The 16,247-nt window shown below is 48.2% G+C and overlaps 3 protein-coding genes across 7 annotated transcripts in view; 1 reads left to right on the top strand and 2 right to left on the bottom strand.

Annotated features, from left to right (window-relative positions):
• Positions 1-2,559, bottom strand: part of POLE (DNA polymerase epsilon, catalytic subunit) — a 29,386-nt gene extending 26,827 nt beyond the window's left edge. The window contains exons 1-4 of the mRNA XM_039362709.1: positions 2,302-2,559; positions 1,858-1,993; positions 1,006-1,086; positions 451-495 (exon numbers count right to left, since the gene is read on the bottom strand). Of these exons, the coding sequence (XP_039218643.1) occupies positions 451-495; positions 1,006-1,086; positions 1,858-1,993; positions 2,302-2,390 (351 nt within the window). The 5' untranslated portion in view covers positions 2,391-2,559. The remainder of the gene's footprint in view (positions 1-450; positions 496-1,005; positions 1,087-1,857; positions 1,994-2,301) is intronic.
• Positions 2,560-4,257: 1,698 nt separating this feature from the next.
• Positions 4,258-13,226, top strand: CCDC92 (coiled-coil domain containing 92). 4 transcript variants are annotated; one of them, XM_039362713.1, is made up of 4 exons: positions 4,258-4,391; positions 10,644-10,790; positions 11,536-11,577; positions 11,905-13,226. In XM_039362713.1, the coding sequence occupies exons 2-4, from the start codon at positions 10,661-10,663 to the stop codon at positions 12,684-12,686; spliced, it is 954 nt and encodes a 317-aa protein (XP_039218647.1). In that variant the 5' UTR covers positions 4,258-4,391; positions 10,644-10,660; the 3' UTR covers positions 12,687-13,226. The 4 variants fall into 4 exon arrangements, with proteins under 4 accessions (XP_039218647.1, XP_039218646.1, XP_039218644.1 ...); XM_039362712.1 differs by lacking the exon at positions 4,258-4,391 and adding an exon at positions 5,884-5,907; XM_039362710.1 differs by lacking the exon at positions 4,258-4,391 and adding an exon at positions 5,898-6,021.
• A 540-nt stretch (positions 13,227-13,766) lies between these two features.
• The window catches only part of DNAH10 (dynein axonemal heavy chain 10), a 46,727-nt gene continuing 44,246 nt past the window's right edge, over positions 13,767-16,247 (bottom strand). For both annotated transcript variants that reach the window (XM_039362502.1, XM_039362503.1), the window contains 3 exons: positions 15,485-15,665; positions 14,701-14,846; positions 13,767-14,140 (listed from right to left, as the gene is read on the bottom strand). In XM_039362502.1, the coding sequence (XP_039218436.1) occupies positions 13,994-14,140; positions 14,701-14,846; positions 15,485-15,665 (474 nt within the window). In that variant the 3' untranslated portion in view covers positions 13,767-13,993. The remainder of the gene's footprint in view (positions 14,141-14,700; positions 14,847-15,484; positions 15,666-16,247) is intronic.

The raw sequence follows: 16,247 nt of genomic DNA, 5'->3' as shown, positions 1-16,247 counted from the left end.
GAACTTATTTCTACAAACATCCGAATTCTATTTGAGCAGAAAAGCTTATAACAAATTGTCTGAACATTTGCAAAGGATGACGGACTTCCTACAGCGACTGTCTCGAGGTAAGATGCTATTTAATAGCACAGCCATCACGCTGCTGCGATGGATGGTGAGCAAAGTTTCAGAAAAAGACACTTTGTCGTTGTTAATATGTTCTTGAAGAATCTTAATACACATATACACACAGAGAAATCTCTCAGTGCATAAAGCACTAGCACACACGATCGTACACAGCAGTTATTAAGGAACAACTTCTTACTTACAATTTATTACTTCTAAGGTACAGTCCCAAATGAAGTATTTAACAGTGTAATGTCTACTCAAGAGTGATATTACAGTAGACTGACGTCCAAATGGCCTAAGGCTTGAAACCCATCAGGGGTTGCAAGTGTAGATTAGACTGACCTTCTGGGCTGCGATGTAGAAGTATGGTCTGTAGGGCAAAGCCACCTAGGAGAGAGAACAAACTACATAAGCTCTTACAAACTAAATAATCCCTGTTGCAAGAGAACGGTGAAAAACAAAGATTGTGCTGTTTGCTGTGGGCTCCTTTCACGATTAACATTGATAATTTGGTATACTACTTTAATTCAAATGAATTTTAACACCTCTAAAAAGAACTCTCCCACATTCCAAATTGTATGTATAACTTGTTGCTTTCTTGCCAAAGCATTGTGAACAAAGAGTTAGCTGCCAGTTCTAAAAAAGAAAGCGTTTTAACCCATGTTTGTAACTACGAAATTCCTAAGAATGTAAATGGAAATCCTCAATGGTCACTTGATTAGGGAAGACACTTATTTCAAAATGCACTATGTATTATGTATCATGTATTAACAAGTATGTGCTAAAAATCCCACCCATCACATATCTAATCTTCTTCCAAATTTCAAGCAGGACTTTTAAAAGGTACCCATGGATAAATATCACCTTTAAAGGTCCCAGTTTAAAGACACCACTGACCTTAAATCTACTTCCATCCTCCTGAATGAAATAATAATCCACGGCACTGACCAAGCGTTTATCCTCATCCAAAATCTCCGTCTAAAACAAAGGTTACTAAAGCCATTTAATTAGAAAACATATTATTCTACTGTTAGGAGCAATCAGTTCAACAGTGTTGAATAATATTTTTTCCCCAAAGAACTAACTTGGAAGTATGAGAAAGGATAGTCATCCCTGAAGCTCTGAAACTGAATTTAAAAAATAATTCAAAGCCTTTTGTCATAGATTGTAATACAGATAGTTCTTTACTTACAACCACAATTGGGATTGGAATTTGTTGTAAGTCGGTGCAGTCATAAAGTACATACGCAATTTTATAACCATTTTTACCTGCAGTCATAAAAATTGCAATCACATGACTACAGGATGCTGCAACATTGTAAAAGCAAGTCAACACGAGCCGGTTGTCAAGGGCCACAATTGCGACTACATGACTTTGGGGGGGGGGGGTTTACAACGGTTGTGAAGTGTGAGGACAGGCTGCAAATCCTTTTTGTCAGAAGTTGTTGTAATTTCAAACTGTTGTTAAACATACCCGTAGAGGAAGAAAAGGTCAGAAACCCTTTAAAAAAAAAAGTAATTTTCTGCCACTGTTCTAAACAATAGCACATACTGAATATTTAAAGGAAAACATCTTAAAATCAGCGTTAGGTTCTTGTACATTGGTACCCACAGAAAAATGCAAAATGTGAGCACAGCATCCTTCACAGCAACCACAACAACAATCAAACCTGTCTGGCACTTTCACCCAAAGAGCCACGTCCGAAATGTATTTCTGAAGATAACCAAGGGAAAGAGGGAGGCTCCTACCGGGTGCATGTTGATCAGCCAGCCTGTCCTTTCTGCAGGTTCTTTGAGTCTCTCGAACCCAAACCGTGCATCAATTTTGTCCGTCCACTGGCTGCGCTCTAAACGCCGGAGAGCAGAAAGCGAGGAGCCTTCATCCCTGGGGCAAGAAAATGAAAGTATTTTGACCCATGTTTTAAGTCTCTAGAGAAGCCAAAGCTCAAACTCTCAAAGAAAAAAACGGCCTTTGGACAAGGTCTTTGCAACAGTCTAAGTATGAATCCATTGCCAACTGTCTGAATTTTGTTCACGTGACCAACGCAGAGGCTGCAAGGCCGTAAGCATTAAAAGCGGTCATAAGTCATTTTTCCCCAGGGCGGCTGTAACTGCGAATGGTCACTAAACGGACCGTTGTAAGCCGAAGACAACCCGGACCAAGCCAGAACCCGGACCCGGCCTCCTCCTCACCGCGGGGTCTCCTTCTCGCCGTCTCCCGCCGCGGGCTCCGCAGCCCACCGGCGCCGCCACCCGCCGCCGCCGCCCTTCCTCAGCGCCATCCTGGCCGGCAACCTGGCAGCCTCCCGGCCGCATTTCCCGCGCTGCGGAAGATCTCGCGAGACCCAGCCGCAGTTCTCGCGCCCCAAAGCTTTGTGATTTGTGGACTTCGACTCCTAGAATTCCTCAGCTAGCTGTTCTGGCGCAGGAATTCTGGGAATTGAAGTCCACCATTGCTTCTTCTCCCAACGCTGCCTTAAACCAATCAAATGTCTACGCTCCGCGTTTCGGTGCTACGCGACGACCAATGGAAGAGCAGCTTTCTCTTTCCCTTCCTTTTCTCCAAGGAGCCGTTTCCCTCCCCCTCTGTATTGTTCCCGCCTCTCCGCTCGATCTGTCCATTGGCTAATGCACTGTCCCGGTTCTCTCTTCTCGGATTGGATGAAACAAACTACTGTCATCTTTCACGACTTCTCTGCTCTCACCCTCCCTTGGCGGCGGGGGGGGGGGAGAGGCAGCCAATGGTCGTAACTTGGGGCAGCCCTGGTTAATGTGGGGCAGGGACATAGACTGAACTATTCAACAAACCATGGTTAGTTTAATTCTTTTTGCTGGAGTGCTTGTGCTTCCCTGCTCTGTGTCTGGGCTGATGCAAAAGTGCCCTAGCAGCGGAAGAACTGGGACGCAAATGCAGGCAATCCTCGAATTACGGCCACAACTGAGCCACAATTTTTTTGTTGTTAAGCAAAACATTTGCTAAGTGAATTTTGCCCCGTTTTAAGTCCTTTCTTGCCGCAGTTGTTCAGTGAATCACTGCAAGTTAGTAACCTGGTTGGGATCACATGACCCTGGGACCCTGAGACCACCATGAATAGGAAACAGTTGCTAAGCGGCTGGATTTTGATCACGTGACCACAAGGATGTTGCAATGGTCATAAAATGTGAAAAAAGGTCCTAAATCACTTTTTGTAACTTTCAATGGTCACTAAACGAACTGGTGTAAGTTGAGGACTACCTGTAATATACAGATACCCACAGGGTTGCAAACAACAGCAAAATATATTTGGGAAGAATTTTTTAGTTGACTTGGCCTACATTGTTCCTATTTTCCTTCCTCCCTCCCTTCCTCACCCTCCCTTTTTCTCTCCTTTCTTTCTTCCTTGCCTTATCTCTCCCTTCTTTCCTTCCTTCCTTCTTTCTCCTCTTCCTTCTTTCCTTCCTCCCACTTTCCCCTTCTTTCTTTCATCTTCCCTCCTTCCTTGCTCTTTCCCTCCCTTTTCCAAATCTATAAGAATGGCCTCCTTCCTTTTTTCTTTTGCTGGCTTACCACTTTTACAATAACAATCAGCTTAATGCACTCTTGATCGTTGCCAGAAAATGAAATTATTTTGGGGACTGGCAACATCTCCTCTGCCTGTTCATCTGATCCCTAAATGGATCCAGCCTTCAGATCTGCTGCGTCAGGATTGCTATTTGCAACCATCGCTTTTAAAAGCCGGAGCTGAAAGGCAGAGGTGGTGGCCATCCCATCCTGTGTCCTTCACAGGACATTTCTGAAATCAGTGAGTTTTCTTGAATCTTGGATGCACGGAGGCTGACCGGTCCAACCATTAGGGGCCGAACATCTCGGAAAAGAATAGATACATTATAATAGATTATTATTGTTGTTGTTGTTACATGCATGCTTCCTCTCCTTCCGGGGTGAAGCTGCACCGGTTGAATTCCCGCCCACTTTCGCCTCTCCCCGCCCTCTGGGCTCTGGAACGCCTCGAGGCCCCGCCCTCAAGTGGGCGGAGCCTTCAACGGAAGAAAAAAAAAAAGCGCCCGGCAACCGCTGCCAGGGGAAGCGCCCAGCCGGTTGCTATGGCAACGCGGCAGCTGTTTCGCCGCGGCTGCACCTGAGCCTCCGCGCCTGCGCAGTTCCCCTGCCCTCGACGTCACCCCGTCCCCCTCCTCCCCCCCTCCCTCCTCCTCGCTCCCTTTGGGGAGCAGCGCCCCCTCCCCTCGGCCTCCCTCCCCCCGGCAGGACCGGAGCGGGGCGGGGGGAGCATCGGCGGCGCCAGGTGAGTATCAGAGCCCCCCCGGCGTTCTTCCCATCATGCAACGCGCGGAGGGTGGGGAAGGGGATGGGGGGCTTTGTCGGGCTCACCCCTCCCGTTTCACCCCTGGGGGGCCCTGGGGAGAGACCCCCATGCCCCACTTGCTTGAATTACTGAGGAAGGGCAGCCACCCCAAGAGGGGAGGGAGGTGGAGGGGGTGTATTTTCCTGCAGGGGGAGATCCCCCCACTTAAAGAGGGACCCTTCCAACTGGAAAGCCTGAGAAGAGCCCCCTACCACTAGATGAGGACCCCCCCATATGATAAAGGAGACGGTTTTGCCCCAAGGAGTGACATGTGGAGACCTCTCCCCATTTCAGGAGAGAGATCTCCCACTGGGAAGCCTGAGGACCCCCCCAAAGAAGAAGAGTGGTTCCTCCCCTGGAATGACTTAGGAGGACCCTTCCCCACTTACAGAGAATGTTCCCCCTCTCTAAAGGACTTTGTGAGCACCCCTCCCAAAAGTATATGGGGGGGAAAGGGTTTCCTTATAAGGGGAGACACTTCCTGTGTTAGGAAATAGGTGGATACCCCCATATTCTTCAAGAAAAGAAAGAGGAGACCCATCTGTCTGTCGGTCTGTCCATCCATCCCTTTATCCATTCACCCATCCATCCCTTCTTATCCTGATCATCTCTTCTTTGCCTGTCTGTCTCATATCTATTTTATAATGTCCCCCCCCCAGAAGAAAACAGGACACACTTTTTTCACAGGAAACCAGGCTCAAACCCCTCTCTGCTACTAAATCTATTTCTCTGCCATTAAACAGGCGTGCCAAAAGAAAGCCGCATTCATGCCGTAGCTTACCAGGTAGCCCTCGACTTACAGCAGTTCATTTAGTGACCGTTCAAAGTTACAGCCGCACTGAAAAAAAGGGACTTAGGACCGTTTTTCCACAGTTTTAACAACTGCAATGATTCACTTCACCCACCACGGCGAGAAAGGCCGTAAAATGGGGCAAAACTCACATGAGCAACAAAAATTTTGGGCTCCAATGTGGTCGAAAGCCGGGGACCACCTGTATTAATCTCACTTCATCCTCCAGGTTTCCCTCCGACTTCAAAACCTGCCTGCAGAATAGAATTTGTTAGCTGTTGTTTTTTTTTAAAACTTTTTTTAAAAATTGGAAGAATCACTCTGGGTTCTTTATTAGAGAAAGGGAAGATTTGGAAGGGCAGCGACAGGGGATGGGAAGGAGAGTGGGACCCCTCCCCTTAATACACACACTCAGGCAAACACACTTTCCTTTGCAGTGTGAAGCAGTCCCACAACGCAAGGTGGGAAGATTGTGGCGTGTTTGCGATGCTCCACTCTCAGCTGGGTTTTCTTAACCCTGGTGAAAATGAGAGCAGTCAGACCAAGTCAAGCTTCTGGCTAGGATGGCGCCCCTCCCTCTCCTCTCCCCCCCTCCCTTTCCCAGCTCGCAAGCTAGCTAGCTGGCTGGCTGGCTGGCTGAGATTCTACATGCTTCTTCAGCCGAAGGTGGGACATCGTCGGGATGGGAGGGTCTCTCCGGTTTTGTTAGCCACTGGAGGGAAAATGTGAACTGCGCCGGAGTGGTTTGGCTGCTAAGTCTTAGCAATGTGCTGGAACCTGGTAATTTAAGGAAAAGGCACTGGGGTGGGGGGGTGAGGGCTTGGGAAGTCCAAGGGTGGATCCTTAAGTTCATTGTCTGCATTGCAGGTGGAAAAAGAGACTGCATCTTTTTTGGGGGGGGGGATGTGCGATACGTGTGCAGACGAAACGGCTTTCCTTTTGCTTCCTTCTTACACGCAGCAAGAATTCGCTCCGGGAGTAACACTGCAGTCGGTGGCACTGAATGGGCCGTGCGCCTCCCATCCTCCGGCTTTCCTGGGAGTGTAAATCGGGAGCAGGAATTTTTGAGAATGTTCATGTAAGGGGATGAGTTTGTCAAGGAAGGGGGGGTGGAAGGCTACTTTTCATTGTGTTTTTTAGCAGAAAGACTGCATGTTCGAGAGCATCGGATCGGTGTCTTTGGATCCAAACTGAAAATTGACAACTGAACGGCAGTGGCTTTCTTCCCTTGTAACGGGTAGTTTGGGGAGTCTTGGTGGCTGTTTGTTCCGAGTTGCAAAAATTAGGCAGCTGTGCCTTGAGGGAGAGGTTGCTTGCATACAGCTAGGGGTGCAAGAAAAACATGAAATATTAGCTCTCGACTGGGGCCAGCCTCTGGAACTTTTTAAGGAATAATCTCGTGGCATTGGCACGTTCTCCCTTTCAAAGGCATCGCTTGAACCTTCCTCGTTTCAAAGGCTGTTGCTTTTTCGCTGGTCCAGGGACGAACTTGAAAATCATGACTAAGAAGTGCTGAACGGTAGCCGGGCAGTTGTGAGTCCGGTGGCTGAAACCAGACTCTGGTCTTTTGTGAGGTTATAAAGGACGGAAAACACCACGGCAGGGATAAACGGTTCAGATTTTCTCTAGATGAAGCCTTCTAGGAGAGGGGTGAGGCTTATAAACTTCCAGAAAGTTAGAAGGTGGCGTTAAAGAGGATATTTCGTGCAGAACTGTGGCCTTAAAGCTGTAAGTAAGCATCTCTCCAAGTGTTGGCAATGCTGGTGAACTTTGTAACCACCTTTTAAGCTGATTTTATAATATTTAATTGGATGAAGCCAGATGGTGTCACCACTTGTTTGTCAGAGGCAACTAATATTTCAGGCGAGTAATTAACACCCATAGGCATTCACGCAGGCATGTGAACAGTGCCCCGTCATATGAAACATCAAACAGGAGTCCTTTAGACCTGTGTTTTGGATTGGATCAATTAGAACTGAGTTTGTAACTGTCAATTTGGGGTCTTCGTAAAAGAGAACTGTTTCCTGTAAGAGCTGGAGGCTAAATTTGGCTATCTTTGTCTGTTTCAGAGGTTTGGTTTTTTTACTGCAATGCACAGCCCCAAATCCTATTTTTTGAAGCAAGAGCCCCTGCTGGGTCTTGTGTTAACCATCATATCTCGGCTTTCCAAGACTCAGCTCTGGAAGGCTACTGCGCATTATTTCCATGAGCCAGTTTGCTACCATAGGGTGGTTATTATTTGATTTCTGTAGCTGCCCATCTTGGTTGGGTGATGGTTCTGAAGATCTGGGTGGGGCCCGGCAGTCTAACAGCGGCATTAAGAGATCTAGACTCTTGGCCACTTGCCTGTTCCTGTTTAACTGGACTTGTTGATTCGCTGGTACATCGTGATTAATCGAAGAACCTTAAAAAGGTTGGGCCATTTGATTTGCAACGTGTCTCTCATAAAGATGAAGTTGATGGGAAAACTCCTTTTTTTGATCAGGAAGGTGACTTATAAAAACACGCAGGCTTTCAAAGAGAAGGTCCTTGTTCCCATTGTTGCAGTTTTTTTCAGGATAGAAGGATGGGTAAATAAAAGGAATAGCCCAAGAAGAGGCATCCCTGGTGGATTGCTCGATTCTGCCAAATACCCTAGTTTGGCGTTTGCCAAAATCTCGCCTGCACTATGCTATAAGCTGGTGGCAAGTTGCCACGCTGTGCCTGCCAGCTTTGGAGTCCTTTCCCAGGATGGGTAGGGCTAGTCTGTATTTCCAGAAAGCGTTTGGAAAAAGCAGGCTTTGAGGTTAGCTCATCCTTTGTCGTGCCCCCGTCCTCTTAATTGTTCTCCCTTTCCTGCTCCATCACTGTCTTGTCACAGGGGCTAAAAATAAACTCTGCAGAGGCATTAAGGGCCGAGACGTTTGCAGGTTGGTTGGAAGGGAACCAGAGAAGTCTGTCTGGAAAAGGAGGAGGGGAGAAGAAGGGCCCGCAGGCGTGATTGAACGAGCCACTGCATTCAAAAAAAAAGGGGGACAGTCGGTCTCGGCATCATTTATTACAGCCTTTGAAAAGAGCCGCGTGTCTGTCTATCTGGATATTGGCCACCTCAATTTGTCTGATGACTTTCACTTGGTTACTGAGTTTATCCTTTTCTCTGGATCTGCAGTCACAGAGTTGGACCTTGGAGGTCATCTAGTCTAACCCCCTGCTCTCGCGGGAGACCTGTACTATTTCTGATCAATGGCTGTCCAGTCTCTTCTTAAAGACTCCAGGGATGGAGCACCCACAACTTCTGAAGGCAAGTTGTTTCACTGATTAATTGTGCTCACCGTTAAGCAAGTTCTCCTTAGTTCTAGGTGGCTTCTCTCCTTGGTTAGTTGCCATCTATTGTTCTTGTCCTGCCGTTGGTGCTTTGGAAGATAGGTTGACCCCCCCCCTCTTCTTTGTGGCAGCCCCTCAAATACTGAGATACTGCTATCCTGTCACTCCTAGTCCTTCTTCTCTCTAGACTGGCCACACCCAATTCCTGCAACCCTTCTTCGTAGGTTTTTGTCTCCAGGCCTTTTCCAAATTCTCAATATCTTTTTGTAATGTGATGACCCAAACTGGATGCAGTATTCCAGGTGTGGCCTTACTAAGGCTGCTGCCACAGCCAAATGTTGAGAAATTCTCAAACCCAGAGTTGATCTGTAGCCTCCTGTAGAGTTGGTCCGGGTCTCCTGATCTTGGGGCAATTCATGTGGGTGGGGGCGGCAATAAATTTTAATGACCTCTGTTCCCTGCAAGCTCCTGGCTTTTTAAAGAAAAATAAAACCACAGGGAATAACCTTGGACTGTCGTACACCCTCCAAGTTGGCCTGGGGGGGGGGGAGAGAGAGGAAGAGAGCCGAAGTAGAAAGATCACCATCGACCTACATTAAATTCCGATAAGATTCATTAATTAACTGTTTGCGGGAGGAGATCTGGGGAGCAGCATGTCCTGGAAACATTGCCGAGATAATGGATGAAGTCATTGATCTGCCAAGGAGCATCTTTTATACTTCGTGGAGAATCAATCTTAAAATTGAGATCATATGACTTGCATCAAGCAGATTCTCTTCCCTCCGGCTACGAAGCCACTCTTGACTCCGATGGGCGAGTCACACCATGCTATGCTTTGTCACTTGACCTTTTTGGGGGGTGGGGGCAGAGGGGAATATTCAGCGAGACATTAGCGGAGGCAGTAAAGCTTTCAGCTCTACAGACGAGGCTTCTTCTTCCAGGCAGATAATGTAACCTGAGAAATGCCTACAAAACAGGGTGGTCTCTTTGGAGAACCCATTTCCCCCCCTCCACTGCCTTTGATCCAGGATCTTCACTGGGGGTGACATGATAGTTCCAATATCTGAGGGGCTGCCCCAAAGAAGAGGGGATCAACCTATTCTCCAAAGCACCAGAAGGCAGGACAAGAAGCAATGGATGGAAACTAACCAAGGAGAGAAGCAACCTAAGGAGAAATTTCCTGACAGTGAGAACAATTTAACCAGTGAAACTGCTTATCCCCAGAAATGGTGAGGGCGCCAACACTAGAGGTTTTTTAAAAAGAGATTGGACAACCATTTGGACTAGAAGACCTTCAAGGTCCCTTCCAGCTCTGTTATTCTGTTATTAAGAGCTGTTTTTCCAGGTCTCGTGTTCCTTTTTGGAGAACTATGTCCTTGTCTTCAAAATGTCCTTCTGATGGAGGTCTCTCGATAGACGTGGCTCAAAATATTTGGGAGTGTCATGCTTTAGCAATGCTTCCAATCAGATCCCAACAGCCTTCAGTCTCTCTTGTGCGAAAGGAAGGATTGTCATGGGTTGAGACTTCCATCAGCCTGGGGGAACCCAAGTGGGCAGCTCAGGCCTTGGCTTCTCCATCCTTGCATTCAAGGACAAAAGTCCTGGCAGGGGATCGCTGGAATTGGGGATGATGTTGATGTCCCGACAAACTTGCTGGCTTGATGAACATTTGTTTGGTCGTCTGAGGAGGAGGGGAATTAGAACTCGGCTGATTCCTCCTTTGAACCCCACTGCAACGTTTCTCTGGTGCCAATTCCACAAACACGTGAATTCAGCTAAAGAGCACCGGGTGGTGTCTTTCCCCTCCCTCCCTCCCTCTCACCCATTGTGACCACACAGTTATCCCAAGCAGACGGAGAGTTCCACAGGTGGCGAGCTTCAACTGAAATATCAGTGATGGTAAAGTCGAGAAGGATCATTCCCAATTTCCCACTCTCTGTGGACCCTGGCAGCTGGCCAACGCAGCCTTCTCTGGCCTTTTCCGTCAGCTTGCGCTGATTGTCTCCCCCCCCGCTTCCTTTTGTCCTCTTCTACTTTCCTGCCCTCCCTCTCATCTAAAGGTGCGCTCCCTCCATCCTTGCTTTCTTTCCTCCCTCCAGATTTGCTGGATGCCAGGATGGCAGCACTGAACCTGGAGAACCAGCTGCACAGCGCCCAAAAGAATCTGCTTTTTCTCCAGAGGCAGCACGCAGATACCCTCAAGGGGCTGCACGCCGAGATCCGCCGCCTGCAGCAACACTGCACAGGTACCGAGAGAAAAGCTGGCTTTCTCGACTTTGGCGGATGGTTAAGATGTACAGGTAGTCCTCGACTTACGACCACAATTGAGCCCAAAATTGCTGAGGGTTAAGCGAGACGTTTGTTAAAGTGAGTTTTGCCCCATTTTACGTTCTTTCTTGTTAAGTGAATCACTGCAGTTTTCAATTAGTAACCCAGTTATTAAGCAAATCTGGCTTAATAACGTGATTCCCTCCCCCCCCAGACACTGCAACTGTCATAAACATAAACCAATTGCCAAGTGTCCGGGGGGATGCTGTAACGGTCGCAACTCTGCAAAAGGGTTACAAGTCACCTTTTTCAGTGCCCTTGTAACTCTGAACGGTCACTAAGTCGAGGACTACCTCTCCTTGCTGGCTGGGGAATTCTGGGAGTTGAAGTCCGCCCGTCTTGCAAGATGTGTCATCTTTTCAAGCAACTGGGCTGATGACACATTTTTTAAAAAATTTCTTTTCTTTAGCTGATGTACCCAGGTTTGTGGGCAGAGGGAGCTCATATTGGCTGCTGATAGCGTTTACAGATAAGGAGATAAAAGTGTCCTATAAATAAAGTAGGTTTCCCAGTGTGGAGATTGGTCACAGAACTCTGCAAGTCCTCGTTCATAAAGTATGGTTTGTTTTCTGGAAAGGCCCCTTTGTGTCCTCTGGGTTTCATTTATGGCTTGCCCGTTTGGAGTGAGTTTCTACAAGGTCTTAACTCTTGTCTGTTTTTCAGATCTGACCTACGAGTTGACTCTCAAAAGTTCAGACTTGACAGGTGAGGAATCTTGAACGCATTTGTGCATACCCTCCTTCCATGCTTAAGATATTCTTCAAACATTGTGAAAGGTGCATTTTCGCTGCTGTTATTTTAATTAGATATTGGGAATCTTGAATCAAATCCCGTTATTTTCTCTGGCAACCTTGGCCAGTGTTTTTGCAGGGAAGGCAGGCGATGAGCGCAACCTTCTCCTGCAATTTTTCCCAGCGGCCAGCATGGAAAACCGTTCTGCTTCTGGCTTCAGTTCTTCGCTCGCTTTGTGCGAATGCCGGTAGCGTCGTGAATCTCTTGAGATAAATCCTCCTTCTCTTTTCCCTCTTTCAGAAAATGGGATTTCGAGGAGCGAAGAGCTCAGAAGGAAATGCGAAGAGCTGGAGGCCCAGCTTAAAGCGAAGGAGATGGAAAACAATGAATTATTAAAAGAGCTCGAGCAAAAGAACGCCATGATCGCGGTGCTCGAGAACACGATCAAGGAGCGGGAGAAGAAATACTTGGAAGAATTAAAGATGAAAAGCCATAAATTAAACATGCTCTCCAGCGAACTGGAGCAGCGGGCCAGCACCATCGCCTACCTAACCTCCCAGCTCCACGCCACGAAGAAAAAACTCATGAGCTCCAGCGGGACGTCGGACAGCTCTCCGTCCGGAAGCCCCGTGCTCTCCGGCTACAAACCTGCTCCTCCCAAAGAGAAGCTTCCAGAAACTCCGCGGCGCAGGATGAAGAAGAGCCTGTCCACGCCGCTCAACCCCGAATTCGAGGAGGCCTACCGATTAGGCTCGGAGAGCCGCAAGCTGCTGCTGCGGGAGCCGGTCGACGCCATGCCTGACCCCACGCCCTTTTTATTGGCCAGAGAATCCACGGAGCTGCACCTTCTGAAAGAGAGGCCTTTAGTCATCCCCCCCATCCCGTCCGAGCGTGCTTCGGCCGAGCCCCACAGCCCGGCCCGGGAGAGGCAGCACAAGAGCCACGTGGGGGTGGCGCACCGCATCCATCACGTCCCACCTCCCCAGCCCCACCAGCCACCCGAGGTGGAGACGCTGGCCGTGGACCAGGTGAACGGAAGCAAAGTGGTTCGGAAGCATTCGGGGACAGATCGGACTGTTTGAACCGGGCGCTTGGGAGGGGACTCTCAGCGGTCAGCAGACGGTCAGGCTGCACCTCCCTCCCCTCTTCCAAGCGCCCCCCCCTTGTGCATGCCAAAATCTTTCCAGAACTAGAGTTAACTTCTTCCTCACCTGTTCCTATTGCAGAGTTATCTACCTAATGAAATGCTGTAGCCAAACTCAGGTGCGTCTGCCTGAATTGCTTGCTTCCGATGCTCCTTCATTTATTTGGGGCGCGCCGACGGGCCCAGGCCCGGGGCTTCCAGAGCCTTGCCGCGCTGTGTATCGGCTCTTAACAGTAAAGCCTTCCCTGTCTGTCTGTCACTTCACACAGTCGTGATAAATTCTTATTGTCTAGGGTGGGGTGGGCCCCCACACGGGCGCAGGGGGTAAGAAGGAAGAGGAGCCAAAGGAGAGAGACCCCCCCCCCATACACATGTTGCCTTTCCAGCATGAGGTCTTGATCACAGAGTTCTTTTTTTCTGTTCAGGTTTTTATTTAGTCATCTACTAAAATCCCAACAAACTCTATTTTGCTAATCCAGCTGAACTTGTTTGTGTCCTTTGTTGAACACGTGGAGGAGAATCGGAGGAGGGGGGAGTGGAAGGGGCCGGGGAGGAAGAGCGGACGCCCACCACTGCACAGTGGAAGGGGTCTCTGTTGGAGATGGAGAATAAACTAACTATTGGGGTGATTACAAGGGCCTTCTGAAGGCCAGCTTTCTGGGTCAAATTGTACTGCCAAGCATCTGCTGCAAAAATTTGGGAGGAATGCACTGAAATTTTTTAAAAAAATGTCAACCTTTCTTAACAGCCCTGCAGATTAAGGAAACAATCTTACTGGTGCAGTTTCACCAGACACGGTTTAAAACAGCATCCACACCGAGAAGAATTGGCTAAAGGAAGACCGAATAAATTCATTTTCAAGGCGGACAGACAAGTTAATCTGCTGTAGCAAAAGCAGCGGCGTTTTGTGGAACCGTACCAAGTCACGTACTTATTTTGGGGAGATAACAGTAAATACATTAACCTTCCTGGGTGCCGCCTTAGTTTTGAATCCCCAAACGACATCTTTTACACCAAACACATTTGCAAAATTATTTATTGATATAAAGTGCAATAGATAAATATTTCTTCTTGTTTTAAAAGAACAAGAAACGGTAACTGAAAATTAAACAAACCTGCAAAATAAAACTTTGCAACCGGGAAGCCTCCAGTGGCTAGAGCAAGGAAGGCTGGGTTTTTCAACTTCTTTCTTCATTTTTCCCCCCAAAAACGGTTAACAGAGCTACGGCGTGGCTGCGCCACTGCTTAATCGGCATTTAAGGTGAGGGAAACCCCTTGGAGGACCCAGTGAGAAATATGCCTTGTGGTAAATAGATCAGCTTCAAACACCAATCCGACCCCCATGGCGTTTCTCCGCATGGATGTCGTGTAGACTGGCGTTCGGAAAGTGTTCTAAAAAACACAACCATTGCAATGTTGTTGCTAAAAAAATCAGACACAACCTATAGAAGTGAGTAATTGTAGCTCAGGGTTGAACTGTGGGGTCCTGGGTGCTCTCTGAGCTCGATGGTTTTCTTGCAGAAGTTTCATGACCCATCTAGGCAACATGATCAGGGCTAGAAGGGAGGGGGGGGGGTTTCCTTCCTGTTTATATACAAGCAGTAAACAACCCCCTGATCAAGGAACTAACAATGCCACAAAAACGGTAAACAACACTCTAATCGAAGGACCAGCAAGACCACTCCCACCTACATGATAAAGCAAGTCTCTTATATAGAGAGAGCAAGCCCCACTCCCTCTAACACTGATGATGTTACCTAGTAGGGTCATGAAATGTCTTCAAGAAAGCCACCAAGCTCAAAGAGCACCAAAGACCCCACAGTGGCCATACCACCTGCCAATCAACATGCCCATCAATGACCACATGGAAAGGAAGAATGTCCTGCCTCCTCCCCGTCCCCTAGTATTCTGAATCAAAAACTCAACTGCCAGCTTGTGACCTCGGCTCGTACCTGCAGCTTCAGCCGATGGGCTTCGATGGGGATGATCTTCAGGATGGGCAAATCCACAATCAGCACTTTGGGCTTGCTCCTGATGAGGCAGCCGTTCTCGAGGTCCCAGTCAGCCCCCTCCAAGTACAGGCCAGAGACAAAGCACCCTGGGGAGAGGGGAAGGGAGGCGCCCAGCCCTGAAAGAGCATCCTCAGCCACCTCCTGTTTTAGAAATGCTGCAGCCCCTCAACAAAGGTGGGATTTGAGGACATGTGGCAGTTGCCCAGAGTTGGGGAGAGTCAGACAGCATGTAAGGTTAATAAATATTATTATTATTGCAAGGTCCATAAGGTTCATCAATGGCTCAATTCATTCTACGATTGCCTCAACACATTGTTCCATGAGTCCCTGCTGAAAGGCCCAGTTCACGGATGTTTTTCACACAACCGTTGCAGCCTCCCCCTGGTGACATGATCAAAATCTGTCCACTTGGCAACTGGCTCATATTTACGACGGTCGCAGTGTCCCCGGGTCAGGTGATCCCCTTTGGCGGCCTTCCGATAAGCAAAGTTAATGGGGAAGCCAGATTCACTTAACGACCGTGTGACTAACTTCACCACTGCAGTGGCTCCTTTAACATCGTTGGCAAGGAAGGTCGTAAAAAGGGGGGGGGCAAAGCTCATTTGACAACCATCCTGCTTAGCAACGGAAATGTTGGGGTCATCAACCGGGGACTACCTGTGGCAACCTGTTCAGCAGTAGCCTTGTGGGCTTCCTGAATGCCAGGCCCCGGGGGACGCCTTACCTTGGCCCGGCCGCTCTGTGACCTCGTCCGCAGTCCGGTACTTGGTGACTTGGGTGTATAAAGTGGAGCGGTCGAGCGGCCAGCCGTTCTTTCTGCAGGTGGCTTGGACGAGCGCCGTGAGGTAGGACTCGGGGATATGCAGTCCCGACAGCCACATGACGCTCGGCTCGCTTTCTTCAACCTAAGGACAGCAAGGAACTTGGTTTGGCTCTTCCCCAGGGTAAACGAGGTTACGCACAGCTCTCTGCACCCGTGTGTGTGTGTGTGTGTGTGTGTGTGTGTGTGTGAGTTACAGAATGGCATTAACTGGGTCATCCCTGCTAGAGAGATTCTGATGTTCTCCAGCGTCTACTGGAGTTGGCCGGCCAATCAGTTTAAACAAATAAATAATAAACCTGGAGAAAAATCACAGAGTATAAAGATCTGCAAATAGAAGTAGAAGGATAAAAGAAAGCACAGGCAGGACCAACAGCAATAAGCTTGGGGGCAATCCCAAAAAAATCTGGAGTGCCATTTGGCACCATCGGCATTGACCAAAATCTCCATCAGTCAACTGCAATCAGCAGCTTGACTTGGAGTTGACAACCTGGGATGGTACTTCTTGTAACACCATCAAGTATTCACATTTGCCTCTTCCAGGTTCTTGGGAAGGACTTGAGAGGTGGACAAAGCCAAATCCAGTCAAAACATCTGGTTGATTGTGTGACCAAACATAATAGTAGTAATAACAATTCTTTCCATCATTGTAGCCTCTTTAGCTGAT

Source organism: Crotalus tigris, unplaced genomic scaffold (genome assembly GCF_016545835.1).
Source record: "Crotalus tigris isolate CLP2741 ecotype Arizona unplaced genomic scaffold, ASM1654583v1 scf7180000019478.12717781048:2074007, whole genome shotgun sequence".
NCBI classification, from domain to species: domain Eukaryota; kingdom Metazoa; phylum Chordata; class Lepidosauria; order Squamata; family Viperidae; genus Crotalus; species Crotalus tigris.
Note: the sequence above shows the minus strand (reverse complement) of the source record. Positions and strands in the feature narration are given on the sequence as shown.